The 14,615-nt window shown below is 56.0% G+C and overlaps 1 protein-coding gene and 1 long non-coding RNA gene across 2 annotated transcripts in view; one reads left to right on the forward strand and one right to left on the reverse strand.

Annotated features, from left to right (window-relative positions):
• Positions 1-14,037, reverse strand: SART1 (spliceosome associated factor 1, recruiter of U4/U6.U5 tri-snRNP). The gene is made up of 20 exons (XM_037839209.1): positions 13,670-14,037; positions 11,269-11,326; positions 10,858-10,913; positions 10,199-10,325; positions 9,970-10,075; positions 9,642-9,719; positions 9,428-9,527; positions 9,190-9,332; positions 8,864-9,070; positions 8,034-8,158; positions 7,817-7,953; positions 7,585-7,718; positions 2,501-2,674; positions 2,296-2,406; positions 1,889-1,976; positions 1,476-1,566; positions 1,240-1,375; positions 430-519; positions 193-314; positions 1-98 (listed from the first exon to the last, which is right to left on the reverse strand). The coding sequence occupies exons 1-20, from the start codon at positions 13,977-13,979 to the stop codon at positions 80-82; spliced, it is 2,412 nt and encodes an 803-aa protein (XP_037695137.1). The 5' UTR covers positions 13,980-14,037; the 3' UTR covers positions 1-79.
• LOC119536433 overlaps positions 13,771-14,615 on the forward strand; it is a 3,392-nt gene continuing 2,547 nt past the window's right edge. The window contains exon 1 of the long non-coding RNA XR_005217393.1: positions 13,771-14,580. This is a non-coding gene — a long non-coding RNA (uncharacterized LOC119536433). The remainder of the gene's footprint in view (positions 14,581-14,615) is intronic.

Consider the following 14,615-nt stretch of genomic DNA (forward strand, 5'->3'; position numbering starts at 1 on the left):
GAAAAAAATAAGGAAGGAGCTTTATTTAATATTACAGTGGGGGTGGGGGTGGGAGTGGGGGTAAGGAGAAGGGTCTGCTTCACTTGGTGATGGTGTTCCTGCAGAGAGAGGGAAGGGCCATGAGCTGGGGAGCAGGCGTGGGCCTCCCATCCCCGGAAGCCCACCCTGCCCGCCCGACTCCCCCCAACTCACGCGTTCATGCTCTTGCCACTGCCGCTGAGCACGATGTACGGGGTCTTCTGGGCCTTCTGCTTCTCCTGGAGCAAGGCCACCGTGCCCAGGGGCGTGTCACTGGAGCTCATCTTCTTCAGCAGCTGCAGGGGTGGGGCAGTCAGCACGGAGGGGGCCAACCCCCAGCCCTAGCACCAGGGTCATGCAGCCAGCCCCCCACACCCCAGCCAGCCCCCCACACCCTAGCAGGCCACCCACTGCCTCCTCATCCAGCTTCTTCATCCGCCGCTCGGTCTTCATCTTGCCTGAGCCCTTCCCGTGGAAGCGATGGGACAGCTGCCGGAAAGCCTAGGGCACGGGGCGAGAGCCACATCAGAGCTGCGGGCGCCCACTGGAGCCTCACCAGGCGGGGAGGCATCAAGTCACCTGACCAGTGCCAGGCCCGGGGACGGGGACAGGGCACAGACCCTGCTGCCCCGAGGGCTTCCAGTAGAGTGGAAGAGACAGAGTCAGGAGGTGGGATGTGCTGTGATGGAGGTCATCCAGGTCCTGGCGTGAGGCCTGCCAGGAGGGGGCTGGGCTGGGACGCTCCAGCTGGGGCTGGGGGAGGAAGGGGGCTCGCCCCATGAGAGCATCGGCCAGAGCACAGCGGAGCGGAAGGCTGGGAGTGTCTGGAGAAGGGCACTGGTGTGGGGGAAGAGGGACATGGAGGAGGCAGGAAGTTGAGTTGGGGCCAGCTGGTAAGGGCCGCCAGCCTTGAGCTGGAGCATCTGTGGGCACACAGGGGTCAAGGGGAGGGCCCGGGTGTGCGTGAGAAAGGCCTGGACACTGCCCACCAGAATGGAATGGTGGCCTGGAGCGGGGGGACCATCAAGGGGAATTCATGCTTATAGGTCACAGGCTGAAGGTCCAGAGTGCCTGTGTGACCCTGCCCCCGGGCCTGAGCCCACCAGAGGGAGACTGAGGCACAGGACTCAACACCTCCCCAGGTCCAAGACCCCACCACCCACACTGCCTCCACGGCGCCTCCCTCGGAGGTGCTGCTCCTGCCCCCCCGGCCCTGCTCACCTCCTTGGGAGTGAGCTTGCGGCCCGTCTCGTCCACGTACTCGATCTTGACATCAGGCTTGTAGCCATCCTTCTCTTTGAAGTCCTGGGTGAAGCCACGGTATTCCTCCCGCCGGCTGTACTTGTCATCGATGGCCCTAGACAGGGGGGCCTCAGTGCAAGCTGCCACCCAGTCTGCCCGAATTCCCAGCAGCCCCCGACGGGCAGTGCCCCAGCCCTCCGCCTGCCCCTACGTACATCTTGTCCTCGATGCAGTACACGGCGGATGGCAGGGACTTGTTGGGCGCCTTCACCCGGGCCACCTTCTGCACTGTGGTCTCCAGCAGCCCTGGGGATGGTGGCTAGTGAGACCCTGGGTGCCCACCCCTCCCTGCTCAGGCCAGCCGGCTCCAGGGCCCTCAGACAGGCACTGTGGGACCCTCACAGCCAGGTAGTGGGAGGTTAAGGCATCGGACCCATTTTACAGACAAAGGAATAGAGAAATCAGCCCACTTGCCAAGGGCCACTGGCTGATTCCACGGCAAGCCGGGCTCCCGACACCGGCCTCTCTGTACTGGTACCAACCCTTGCAACCCCATCCCCAGCCCCCCACCAAGAGAGACCCCCGCCTTGGAGGCTGAATGGCGCTCCCAGGCCACCAAGCCCCTTACCTTTGTTCTGACACAAGAGCAGAGCAGCTGCCAGCCCTCTGTTCACGATGGGCTCCTCGTCCAGGATGGTGGTGGAGGAGGCGGAGAACTGGGGGGTGCCACATGGGGAGGGAGATGGTGAGTGGGCCACACAGCTCTCCTCACCCCCTATCCTCCAACCACCCCTACCCCCCCATCACGGATAAAGCAGCCCTTTCCAGGCCCATTTGACCGGCTTCACCTAATCCTCCTGAAAACCCTGGAAGGTTTACAGGCCCACTTTATAGACGAGGAATCTGAGGCTCAGAGAAGCACTGCTTGACTTTCCCAAGGTCCCACAGCCAAGAAGGGGCGGAGCTGGGGCTGGAGTCCAGGGGTCTGTCCCAAGCCCAAGCCCCCAGATCTCGCGTCGGACGACCCCTCCTCACATCCTGCTGCTGCTTCTCCTCGTCCAGGTTCACTGTGCTCCAGCCCATGTTCTCCTCCCCATCGGATTCGGAACCGCCGGTGGCTGAGCGCTCCTCGTCCCGCTCAAAGTCCTGGGGAAGAAGACCAGGTCGGCCTGGGCAGCCCCGGCCCCCGGATGACCCCCGGCCCCGAGGACCAGGGCAGGAAGGGCCGCCCAGGACCCACCATGAGCTCCTCCTGCTCCTCACGGTTGCCAGCCAGTCCATAGGTGGGGATCTCTCCCAGGGTGCGGCAGAACTCCGACGTGGCATTGAACACGATGGCGCCCTTCCGCTCCGGGTCCTCGTCCTCCTCCCAGCCCCGCTGGCGTGACTCCAGCTTCTTCACGATCTCCACCACCTGGGGGAGGGAGCAGCTGTGGGCAAACCCAAAAGTTCCTGGGGCGAGGCCATCGAGACCCAGGAACCCACAGATCCTGCCTGCTACCAAGGGAGCAGGACAAGCCACCCCACTGCCCACAGCGACTGGTCTCTACTTCCTCGGACCCCTCGGTCCATCTCCCCACCCGCCCTCATCTCACTGCGTCACTCATCCCCTCCAAACCTGCCCATGGCTCCCTGCTGACCCTTGAGTCAATACCCAAGTCCTACCAGGCCTTCCACGGGCAGGCCCAGGCTGACCCTCTCCCAGCCCCCTCGCTCACCACCCTCAGCCTCATACACCTTCCAGAATCTCAACCATGTCAGGGCCTCTTGCCACACTTCTGCCACCTGCTCTTCTCCCAACAAACTCCAGTTTCAAGACCTGGTTTAAACCTCATTTCTTCTAGAAACCTTCCCTGAAGCCACAGGGCAGCAGCTGCTCCTCTCTGACTGCCCACAGCCTGTCCTCTCAAAGCTCCCCGCTCCACTGGGAAAGCAGGAGTCTTGATAAGACAAATCTAGCAGCAAATCCTCCAGGTCACCCAGATGCACCCACAGTCCGCCACTGCTCCCAAGGCCCACCCACAATCCCAAGGGCTCTGATCCTGCCACCTTCCCTCTCTCTCCAGCACCATTCCCATCAGCGCCAAAATTATTTCTTTAAAAGAAACCCCCTCTCCGCCCCCCCCCAACCCCACAGCCCCACTGCTCTGGCCCCAACACTGCAAACTCTCAGAGGAGTCCATGTCTCCGTCTCCTTTCCTTCCATTTTATTACTTAAGTTACGTTTATATTTTTCCATTTTCATTTTTGGATTGATTGTATTTATACCCCACATTGTTCAAAAAGGTATTAAAGAGCCTTCCATGGGACAGGGAGGCTCACACACCAGCTTACAAGTTTATTTCCCGCCTTTCATGCAACTGCAGGTTGCGTTACATTTATTTTTAAATGGACTGCATCACAAACTCAAAAGGACTATAGCCAACAGGTACACATCCTTTAAAGATAACAATGTGAACAAAGCCGACACCCACGTGTCCCTCACCAGGCTGAGCGGCAGCACTGCCAACACCCCTGGAGCCCCAGTGTGGGTGCCTGTGGGTCACGGGGTTTCCTTACAGTTTTACCACATAAGCATCTACCCCTGAACAATGGACTATTTCATTGTGCATTTTTAAAAATATGACATAATCTGAGTCATACAGTATAATTCTAGGATTTGCTGTTTTTAAAGATATTTTTGAGATGAGTATTGGTGACAGTGGCTGTGGTTCATTAGTTTTTTGCTACAGAATCATATTCTGTGATGACGACACCTGAGTCTTGTGCTCTGGTCCCAAGGATGGACTCTCTCTGCCGTCACTAATAATGCTGAGAGAGGCACCCCGAGGCTTGCTTCCCCGTGCCCACGTTTCTTGGGGTCCACGTGCAGGGCCGCAGGGGGCACAGTCCTGCAGCTGGGCCAGACAGCATGATGACTTCCGCCCGGTGAGACCCCTACACGCTCCCGAGAACGGTGAGCAGAACTGTGGCTGCTCCCCACCCTCGCTCACAAGTGCTCCTGCCAAACAGTCTGGGTGACTCAGGCACCGCCGTGGTCTCAACCACCTCTCCCTGATCACTGAAGTTAAGCACCCGTGACTTCTACTGACCACTCCACCCGCCTCTTCAGGAACTGCCTACTCAGCTTTTGCCCACTTTTCTGTTGGATTATTTGTTCTCCCTGATTTGCAGAAGGTTCTTTACATATTCTTGACACCAACCCAGTGTTGGTTATCTATATGGGCAAACACCTTCTCCTCTTGGCTTGTCTTTTACATTCTCTTAATTTCTAGGTAGTCAAATCCATTTCTTTCTTGTTTCATGGTTTATGCTTTTTCCATCTTAAAACTTTCTCATCACAAAGCCACAGACATATTTTCTTTTGTTCTAAAACAAAGTTTTTACCTTGAAGGTCTGAATCTACCTGTAAGCGACTTTTGGGCAAGGTGTGAAATCCCATTTCCTCCCTGGCACAGGCCTGCATCACTCGCGGGTCCTTCAGTCCCACCATTTCCCGAGCTCCTCACCACTCCCCTTCTTTCACTGAGATTTCAGCACCTAACTGCCTGTGTTCCTCTCCACCCCTACTCCTGTCTTTACTTTTGGTGACGTCAGCACTCAAAATGACCCATGCAAGTGACGTCATCAATGTGGAGACATAAGCCATCCACTGGAAAAGTCTCTCCTCAGAATCAACTAATAAAAGGACAAATCCCACTTGCGTGAAACTCTGGAGGATGATAGAGACAGGAGAAAAACTCCACAAATGTTGAACCGAAGAAAAAGAAAAAAACACCAAAATCAGGTCGGAGATTTATATCCCGGACCCGCCAGCCTAAGAGTCACACACACAGAGGCAGCACGGCCCGGGTCCCTCCAGCCGTGGGTGCCCATCACAGAGCCCCTCAGAGCAGCGAGTTAGAAATCCACGTATATCCAGGCACAGGGACCTGAGTCTGCAGAGACCCAGGGCAGAAAACAAACGGCTGAGGAGTGTCATGTACAAAAGGGCCTCAGGAAAAAAAAGACGGCGGCAGAACTCTTGATAAGAGGTGCACACACTTAGTCTGGTCTCTGCTGGACCACCTACATGAAAGACAGACCTTTCTGGATTGACCTCAGGTTCCCTAGGGCAGGATACCCTAATGGGGAAGAAACCAGAGGCAGGAAAGCCTCACAGAAAAACAAACAAACAAAACGGGAGGTGGGGCAGAGGGGGATTGAACTGAAAAGTGTAACTGAAAGGAGGCACCGAATGAGGGAGAGAATTTAAAGAAATCATACGAGCTGGGGAGAAAATTCTGCACAAAAGCAAACAGAACAGATCAAGATTCATGGAGAAGGAACAGAGGAAAGGAAGCACATAAAAGGGCAATCTTGAAAATTGTACCACGTATCCAGGGCAGGAATCATGGTCAGAAAAGCTGAGAAAATATGAACAGTTAAACTTGGGCTACTCTAAATGTCCAGAGTAAGCTGGACCAAGAGGCAAAGAAGAGCTTTAACACAAAGCCAATCAACACCAGAACCTTGGAGGGAGAAACTGACCTTCAGAGTTCACACATTAAAATAATCAGATGCCTAGACATCAGCAAAAAACTACAAGCCACGTTATAAAAGAAGATATGGCTCGGTCGAGGGAACAAATTAAAACTCCAGAAGAGATACAGAATTTGGAACAACTAATTTGAACAAGATATCCTTCATGGGAATAAAAACTCTACAATTCTTGGATGTAACTTTTAACTATTAACGTTACTGATCATTAAGAACGGAAAAAACCTCCTTAAATTCTCCCTCCCTCCAGCCATTGCCCCATTTCTCTGCTCCCCCTCTGAGCAGGGGTGGGTGGGCACACAACAGTTTGACGGCTGTCTAGAAATAAGTGTTATTGGAACATGGCCACACCTGTTTGTTGACCTACCATCTGTGGCTGCTTTCACTATGACGGCCCAGCAGCTGAACAGATACAACAGTCCACAGGCCTTTAAGCCTCAAATACTTACTATGCGGCCCTTTAACAGAAAGCTTGCCCATCTCTGCTCTGAGGAGCTGTCCATAGTTGCTGCCCAGCTTCCTCAACTCGCATCTCTCCCCAGTCCCCTCTAATCCACAGAAACTGCCTCCACTGCGCCAACCCTAACTTTGCTTCTCAGTAGTATTAGGAAGACTCTCTCCCCCAAACACTTTCCTGGCTCCTTAAGGATTAGAAGTCTTTAGGAAACCTCGCTCCTGCAGCTGCTACCCGCCTCAGGGGCTGCTGCTTCTCCGGCTCCTTTGCAGGACCCCTGGCTCCACGCTACCCCCATGGTGGGCACCCCAGGCTCACTGCTCCTTGAGCTTCTACCCGCCTTGAGCCCTACTGTCTCCTTAGGGGGGAGGTGAAGGGGCAAGCGTGGACTCTGGAGACAAGCTGTTTGAATCCCAACTCTGCCACCTACCAGCCATGTAAACTTGGGCAACTTGCTTAATGCCCCTGTGCCTCAGTTTCCTCATCTGTAAAATGGAGGTGACAGAACCTTCCTCATAGCATGTTGTTGTGAGGACTGAGTCAATACCCATAAAGCTCTTGAGCAGTGCCCAGCACCCGTACATGCCCTGGGAGGGTCAGCAATACCCATGGCTTCAGGCCTCACAAGCTGGTCCACCGACCTCTCCAGCTCGGCTCACCCGCCATCCCTCACTCTGCTGCAGCCTTCCTGGCCCTCGAGTGGCCTAAGGGCACTCCTCCTAAGGACATCGTTGTCCCCCCAAATGCCCAATCTCTCCACCTTACTGACACCCCAAGTCTCGGTAAAGTCATTCAAGACTTAGCTCAAATTTCACCCCTTGAAAGGTCTTTCCTGAACACCTGATCTAAGGTACCACCGCTCTAGGTACTCTCTTAAGTCACCTCGGGTTATTACTGTCTGTCAAGCTCTCACCACCATCAGACTTTGCTGTGATTTTGCTCATGTGCTCACACGTTCACTGTACTGTTTCCCCCAATGAGAAAGTAAGTAAAGTCCATGAACACAGGGCTCTCGCCCATCCTGCCCACCAATGACGCCCAGCCCTGAGAACACTGCCTTGCTCACAGCAGGCACTCAACAAATACCTGCAGAAGGCAAGGAGAGAGAGAAGGCCCCAACCACCAAAACATCTAACAGCGAATTTACCGCAGAGATCTGGAAATCTGCCACAACACGTTATCAAAAGGAGAATTCAGATCGGACCGTGGGTGCTGCCTAGAATGACAGGCGCATGTGTGCCCGAAGGGACAGGTCACCACAGACGCACTCGTCACCAAAAGCTCTGCTGAGGCCAGCACCCGCTTGCGCCCAAGCCTTGAGAGCCCCTTACCCTCTCGCCACTGTCTCGCAGCTGCTGGAGCTGCCGCAGCCGGCGCCCCTTCTCCAGCTGCTTCTGTAGCTCCAGCTCGGCCTCGTCCTCCTCCAGCACCTCTGGGGACCCAGAGCGCGGCGCCCCGCCCTCCTCTGGTGGGAACACAGGAGGTGCCTGCTCAGATCCCCTCCCTGGACCCACAGATTGGTCCCCGCCCCCTGCTCCCCTCTGCCGCCTGGGCTCCCCTCACCTTCATCACTGATGTCCATGTTCTCCACACGGGTGTCGTCCGACTGGGGGGGCTGTGGTGCTGGCTCCTTCTCCTCCTCCTCCTCCTGGGCCTCCTCATCAGCCTCGGGCACCCGGCGCCGACCCCGGCCCCGCGCTCTGGGGGAAAGAGGTCTCCCCAGTGAGCACAGGCCCCGAGGCCGGCCCAGCCTCACCCTCACCCCCGTGCCCAAGCCTGCCTGGAGCCAAAGTCCCCATCTTGAGTCTGGTCCCCAAGAGGCAGCAAGTCATCTGCCCGCACCACCACCTCTTTCTCCTTCTTGCGGATTTTCTTCACCCTCCGCTTGGCCTTTTTAAAGGTCACCTGAGGGGAAGAGAGGGGAGGTGAGATGAGATGTGAGGAAGGCAAATGTTAGGCCGGCCACAGGCCCAGAGTGAACCCCTCTTCAGCACTGCTCTGTGCCAGCCACTGTCGTGACACCACAGAAGGGGGGTGTTATCATCATTCCCACTTATGAGATGAGGAAACTGAGGCACAGAGAGGTTAAATGCCTTGCCCAGGGTCACCTAGCTCCTAAGTGGGAGAAGGGGTTTGTGATCTTGGCAGTGTGGCTCCAGTCCCTGCTCTTAACCAAACCATCTACTGAGTCAGCCGTCTGCCTATATGTTTGTAGGGTCATTCTAAATACAAAGTCCACATAGGCACACAGAGTTCCCATTTATCTACATTATCACTAATCCCCCAGCAGCCCCCAAGTAGGGGTTCCGATTCAGATGGGGAAACTGAGGCTCATAGTTAATGTTGCACTCACCCCTGGCAGTGAGCTGGCTACATGCAGAGCCGCCTGAACACAAACTCAGGTCCACCTGGCTCAAAAGCCCTTGTTCTGTCTACACCCACTGCTCCCTGCAGCACCTTCCTGGGGCACCTGTTAACTGCTCCATGAGGACCAACCACTGCAGGGACACGCGACCTCTCTCCTCAGCTCATTCTGCCAGCACATGACCCTGAGGGGACGGGGAGGAATCCCGACACAAATTACAGTGAGGTGGAGGCTGCGGGGCTCACCATCTCCTCAGGTGTGAGGTACTCAGAGGCGAGCCGGGGCCCAGCCGAGCTCAGGGACTGAGCCTGCAGTCTTAGCTTGGCCCGGATCTCCTCCAGCTCCCGCTCCCGCAGGCCATCGGCTGTGCCGCCCTGCTCCAAGCGGAAGGAGTGTGGCCGCTCCCCCTCCAGCTCCTCATCATACTTCGACAGGATGGAGCGGGGTTTTTGCTGCAAGGTAAGAGGTATGAGTTGGGACCCAGCCTGGCTCCTGAAAAGCCACTGAGCCACCTTCTCCTCACAGCCGCCTCCCCTGACACCCCGCGGCCGCCCACCCTGCCCGGCCGTGCCTGTGCCAAGTCATCCACACTCTCATCCTCCGCGTAGGGCAGGTAGTCGGGCTTCTTCTTCCGCAGCTCCACGTTTTTCTCTGCCCGCTCCTTGTCCACCAAGTTCACGTTCACCAGCACATCCTCCTCCTCCTGCAGCACACCTGGGGACAGGGCAGGGACAGTGGCCATTCGTGCCTGTCCTCAATGCGGCAGGGTCCACCCCACCCCCCACCCCCAGGGCACCCGGCTCACACACCTTTGTCCTTGAGGGTGAGAATCATGGTCTCCCCTTCTCGGAAGGAATCAATGGCATGCTCCACAGTGAGGCCCTGCAGGTCCCGGGCACTGTACAGGTCCTGGGAGGTAGAGGACGGGCCAGCTGAGCCAGGAGCCCCGACCCCACCCTAGTCCTGGGGTCCCAGCACCCGGACAGCACTGCCACCCCCAACCCCCTGCTGCTGCAGCCGCACCTGCCTCCTCTGCCCAAACTCCTCCTCCACCAGAGTGCTGACACCAAACTCTTGGTCCATCTCTTCCAGCAGCTTGGCCTGTGGGACAGGAAGGGGTGTAAGCCATGACCTGCAGGCCATTCAGCATCACCAGAAAACACCTGTCAGGGTGCATACCTGGGACTCTGCCACATGGAGTGCAAAAAAATGTGGGCCTTGCAGGCAAAGTGCTGAGCCTCCAAAACAGATGCCACAGACCATAGCCCTCCCAACTATGAGCCCAGCCTCTCTACCCGGCCAGGCCACAAGAGGCACTTGGCAACCAGTCCAAACTGCCCAGGGTCCTCACTCTCTTCTCTGCCAAGTCCTTCTCCTTCTGAAGCTGTCGGCTCCTCTCAATCCAGGCTGCAGTGTCATCCAGCCAGGGGTCATCCTCCCCCAGCGTCTTTATCTTCCTGAAGGGGGAAGAAAGGAGCCCCCTGAGGAGCCCTGCTCCCCCTGCCCAGACTCTACCACCCCAGAGCTCCTCAGCAGCCTCTTCAGCCCCTCCTGAGCCCGCCACAGCTGGGACCCCTCACCCTAGCTTCTGATTCAGCAGGCGCTTTTCCTTGGCAGCTGCCAGCTTCTCTCGCAGCTCCTCCCGCTGTCGCAAGGCCATGGGGTTGATGATATCAGCAGCCACGGGCTCCTCCTTGGTGCCCGCCTCTGGAATGGGGGCCTAGATGTGAGGCTCTACCTGCCCCATGGCTGGTGGGGAAAGGAGGGAGCCACTCACCCTGCCCCCTTCCAGCTCAGGGTGCCAGAAGAGGCCAGGAGAGGGGGAAGAATTCTTTGCCTCCCAACTTGCACTTTGTCCTGTATTCCCAAGTCACCCCACACAGCAGGATGGGACCCTCCACACTTTCCAAAAACCCCTCAAAAAAAAAAATAAACCAACACCTGCACGGCCCAGAGAAGTTTGCAGCAACTGTGCACATCTCTCAGCCCATGTAATGCCACTTCTCAGTGAGAGTGAGTACACAATCAGCGGCTATTCAAACTCAGAGAACAAGTGGAGACTCAGATTCCCACCATGACGGGCAGGGAGGGTGACTTCTGGCAAGTGCACACATCTACACAAGACCATTAAATAGTGCTGAATCTGCACTTTAACCCCACTCCTTTCCAAGACTCCCTCAGGTGGCCCTCCACCCCCACCCATGGCCCTCCTTCACCCCAGCCTCAGCTCCACACTCACCCTTCTTGACAGCATTGACCTCCAAGGGTTTCAGCCCCAACTTTGCCCGGAGTTTACTGAGGATGAAAGACACAAGTGTTAGGGACTGTCAGAGAAACAAGACAACAAATGTATTTCTGGACAAAAAAAGAGAGCAAAAACAAGAGAATGAACGATCCTAAGGCTTCCAAAACAGGGGTACTGGAAAAGGCACTGGCCTCCAAATCAGGGAACATGGTGCTGGGCCTGGTCTGCTGCTGACCCATGGAATGCCCTCCTCCCTCTTATAACCCAAATGGTTGGCTACGATGGTTTAGATGGCCCTTCCAGCTCTGATCAGAATGCTATATTGTGTAAAATCCTCCCCAAATGATTGCCCCAGAAGCCACCTGTTCTCAAAAGAAAAAAGTAGGAATGTGAGTTAGCACTTACTTGGTCTCCTCGATGCTGAGTGATGAGGCATCTCCTGAACTGGTTTTGGAGTTGGCAGCTGGAACATGAAACATGGGTTAGGAAGGCACTGAATGCAGGGTCAAAACAACACCCGGCTCTAGGCAGGAGGCCAGAGAGACCCTTACCAGCATCCGGGCCTTGCCATCTGCAAGCAGCAGCACCGTGGCCTCCCTCACGGCCTTCCTCCTCCCCAGCAGCTCCTTCCACCTGGGTCACAGTCACTGAGCAGCCTACCTCTTCTATATCCCTTCCTTTCCTGCCCCAAGAGGCCCTAACTTCTGCATCCCTCGCTGTGCCACCTCTCCAGCTTTGTACACTGCACCTTCAACCTGCACTGCCCTCTCTGGCCTTGCTCACACTGTAAAATCCTACCCAAATGCAATGATGAAATGCCATCTTGTGCTGGCTTCAATCTAAAAAAAGCCATGTTCTCTTAATCCACTCTTGTGAAGGCAGACCTATTGTGGATGGGATCTTTTGATTAGGTTGTTTCCACTGAGATGTGGCCCCGCCCATTCAAAGTGGGTCTTAATTAATTTACTGGAGTCCTTAAGAGAGCATAGGAAGAGAGAGAGCAGTCAGAGCCAACACAGACCCAGACACTTAGAGAGAAAACGCCCAGAGACATTTTGAAGACAGCCGTTGAAACCAGAGCCAGGATGAAGAGAAGAAATTCAGAGATTGCCCAGAGAAGCTAAGTGAGGACCCCTAGATACAAGAAGGATGCACAGGAACCGAGAGAGAGAGGCTAAGAGAGAAGCCCAGAAACATTTTGGAGAAAGCAACAGAAACCAGAAGCTAACCCCAGGAGAGGCCCAGCAGACTCCGGCAATATGCCTTCCCATATGACGGAGGAACCCCAGATGCCCTTGGCCTTTCTTCCAAGAAGGTATCATCTCATTGATGCCTTAACTGGGACATTTTCATGGCCTTCGAACTGTAAATTTGTAAACTAATAAACCCTCACTTTAAAAGCCAGTCCATTTCTGGTATTTTGCATTCTGGCAGCTCTAGCAAACCAGAACACATCTCCTCCATGAAGGCCTGCTCAATTACTGATCACAATTAACTGCTCTCTCCTGAACCCCACTGCATGGACACTCATTTCTAGAGTTGAATCTCCCTCAGAATGCAGAGACCATGTTGGCAGCATGACCAGGTCAGGGGCCGACCACAACTACACATGTGATTCCTGGAGTCAAGAAACAAACACTCCTTAGTGCCAGCTCTGTGGTGGATTCTGTGCTGGATGTTGGAACAGAGATAAAAAAGCACTTCAGTCTTCTTCCACCCACCTCACAAACAGCAAATCACTTCACTGAGCACCACAGAGAGAAGCTAGACACCCCAACCAGCTGCCACCACGTGCTCATCCTTGCTTACATCCCCATCCCACCAACCGACCTCCTCTGTATAAATCCCAAAGGCTCCCCACCCCTGCCCTGAGCCCAGGATCCCAACCCCGCTGGGCTTTCTCCAAGGTCACAGCCTTCTTATTTCTAAATCTAATGGCTCTTTTTAGTTCTGGTTTTGCTTAATGTCTTGTGTTATGTCACTGTTGACCAATCCCCTTCTAAAAATACTCTTTTAAAACAAATACACTCTCCTTACAGACCCCATCACACAAGGCTCTCCTGGTTTCCCTCCTACCTCCTTGGCTAATCTACATGCAATTTTGGAGCATCTTTCTCTTCCCACTTCTAAAATGTTGGAGTTTCTCAGGTTCTGGTCCAACCCTGCTTTCTCACACCTCATTCTTTACCAATGGGCTTCAATTCATTTGCCACCCAAGTGGCCCTATCCAGCCCAGACCCCGGGTTTCTCCATGCAAACTCAACATTCTCCAAACTGAATTCAGTCTCTCCCCCTACAAATCTGCTTCTCCTCCAGTTTCCCCCATTCATCTGACAGCTGCACCACTCACCTAGTTGCTCAAACCAAAACCCAAGGAGTCATCCTCTGCTCTTTCTGCTCCTTCACCACCCTCATCCCAGTTCTGCTACCTCCTAAGCACCTTTGCACTCTGCCTCCAAATCCAAATTTCTTAGCTTATCTGATGGCCTCACGGCTCGCCCATCAGCCCCACACAATCCACCAAATACCAGCTTTCCTCTTGCCTCTGCACACGCTGTAACCACCTCATTCATTCATCCTCCCATTCACCCCACACATTCACTGAGGACCTGTGACGTGCCAGATAACTGAAAAGGTCTCTGTCCTCATGTAAGGAAAGTTTAGTAACTATGACTGAAAAAGACAGCCGGGGGTGGGAGGGTAGAGGGGCTCGTTCTGCGGTGCTCGGCGACATGTCCCCACCCCCAAGGCCCGCACGCGACGGAACCCCCGGCGGCCCCGCCCCTCCGCAGTCCCAGCTCCTCACCAGCCTCGTAGCTATCGTCGCGCTTCTCCCGCTTCACGCGCCGCTCGGAGGGCTCGGCCTGGCCGCGCTCCCGCCCGTGCGCGCCGCCGCGGGCCTCCGCCTCGGCTCCGCGCCGCCCGCCCCCGCGCTCGCCCCCACGCTCCCGGCTCCGCTTCCGTCGTTCGCCGCCGCCGCCGCTGCCGCCGCTCCGGTGCTTGTGTTTCTTGTGCTCCCGGTGCCGCGGCGGCTGCTCGGTGGTGCCCCCGGTGCCGGCCGCCGCTGTCGTCCCGGCCGCCTCCTTCTCGCCGCGGTGCTTTTTTGACGACCCCATAGTGGCACGTCCGCCCCGAGCCCGGCCGCCGCCGAGTCTCAACGACGCAAAAAGGGAACACTTCCGGGTCGCCCGGCAGCCGCGGCCGTGTTGCCGGAAACCAAGAGCGGCTGCTTCCGTCGGTCGCCTCGGAGGCTGCCCCAGAGGCTCTCGGGAAGGCCGGGCTCCAAGCCCGACGGCTCCCCCGGCGGCCGACTGGGGCGTTTCCGCAGCTTGTCTGACTGCGCATGCGCTCCTCTAAGTGCGCGAACCTCGTCGGCGAGGGACCAAATCCAGAACCTTACATAAGGACCTAGAACAGCCTTCGTCCCCGGAGCTGGACGTCCCTCTAGGCTTCTGTCAGCTTGCACACCCCCAGCCACGCGGCGCTCACTGCCTCACGACCTTTCCGTGGACAGCTGCCACCGCTGTAATTGGGGTCCAGCCAGCGGACTCCATCAGATGCTGAGCGGTGTAGCAAGTTCTACCCCGGACCCCCAGCTCCGCAGCCGTCTCCGTGCTCCAGGAGGCACTGAGCAGCCATCGCTGACTTCCGACGTTCCCTGGATTAAGTGTTTCAACCTGTTCAACCTGGGGTCTGTGAACTGCCAAGAGGCTCCAGGTGAGCTTATGGTTCTGTGAACCCCCAAAATTGAG

The sequence above is a fragment of the Choloepus didactylus genome, chromosome 6 (assembly GCF_015220235.1).
Source record: "Choloepus didactylus isolate mChoDid1 chromosome 6, mChoDid1.pri, whole genome shotgun sequence".
Lineage (NCBI taxonomy): Eukaryota > Metazoa > Chordata > Mammalia > Pilosa > Megalonychidae > Choloepus > Choloepus didactylus.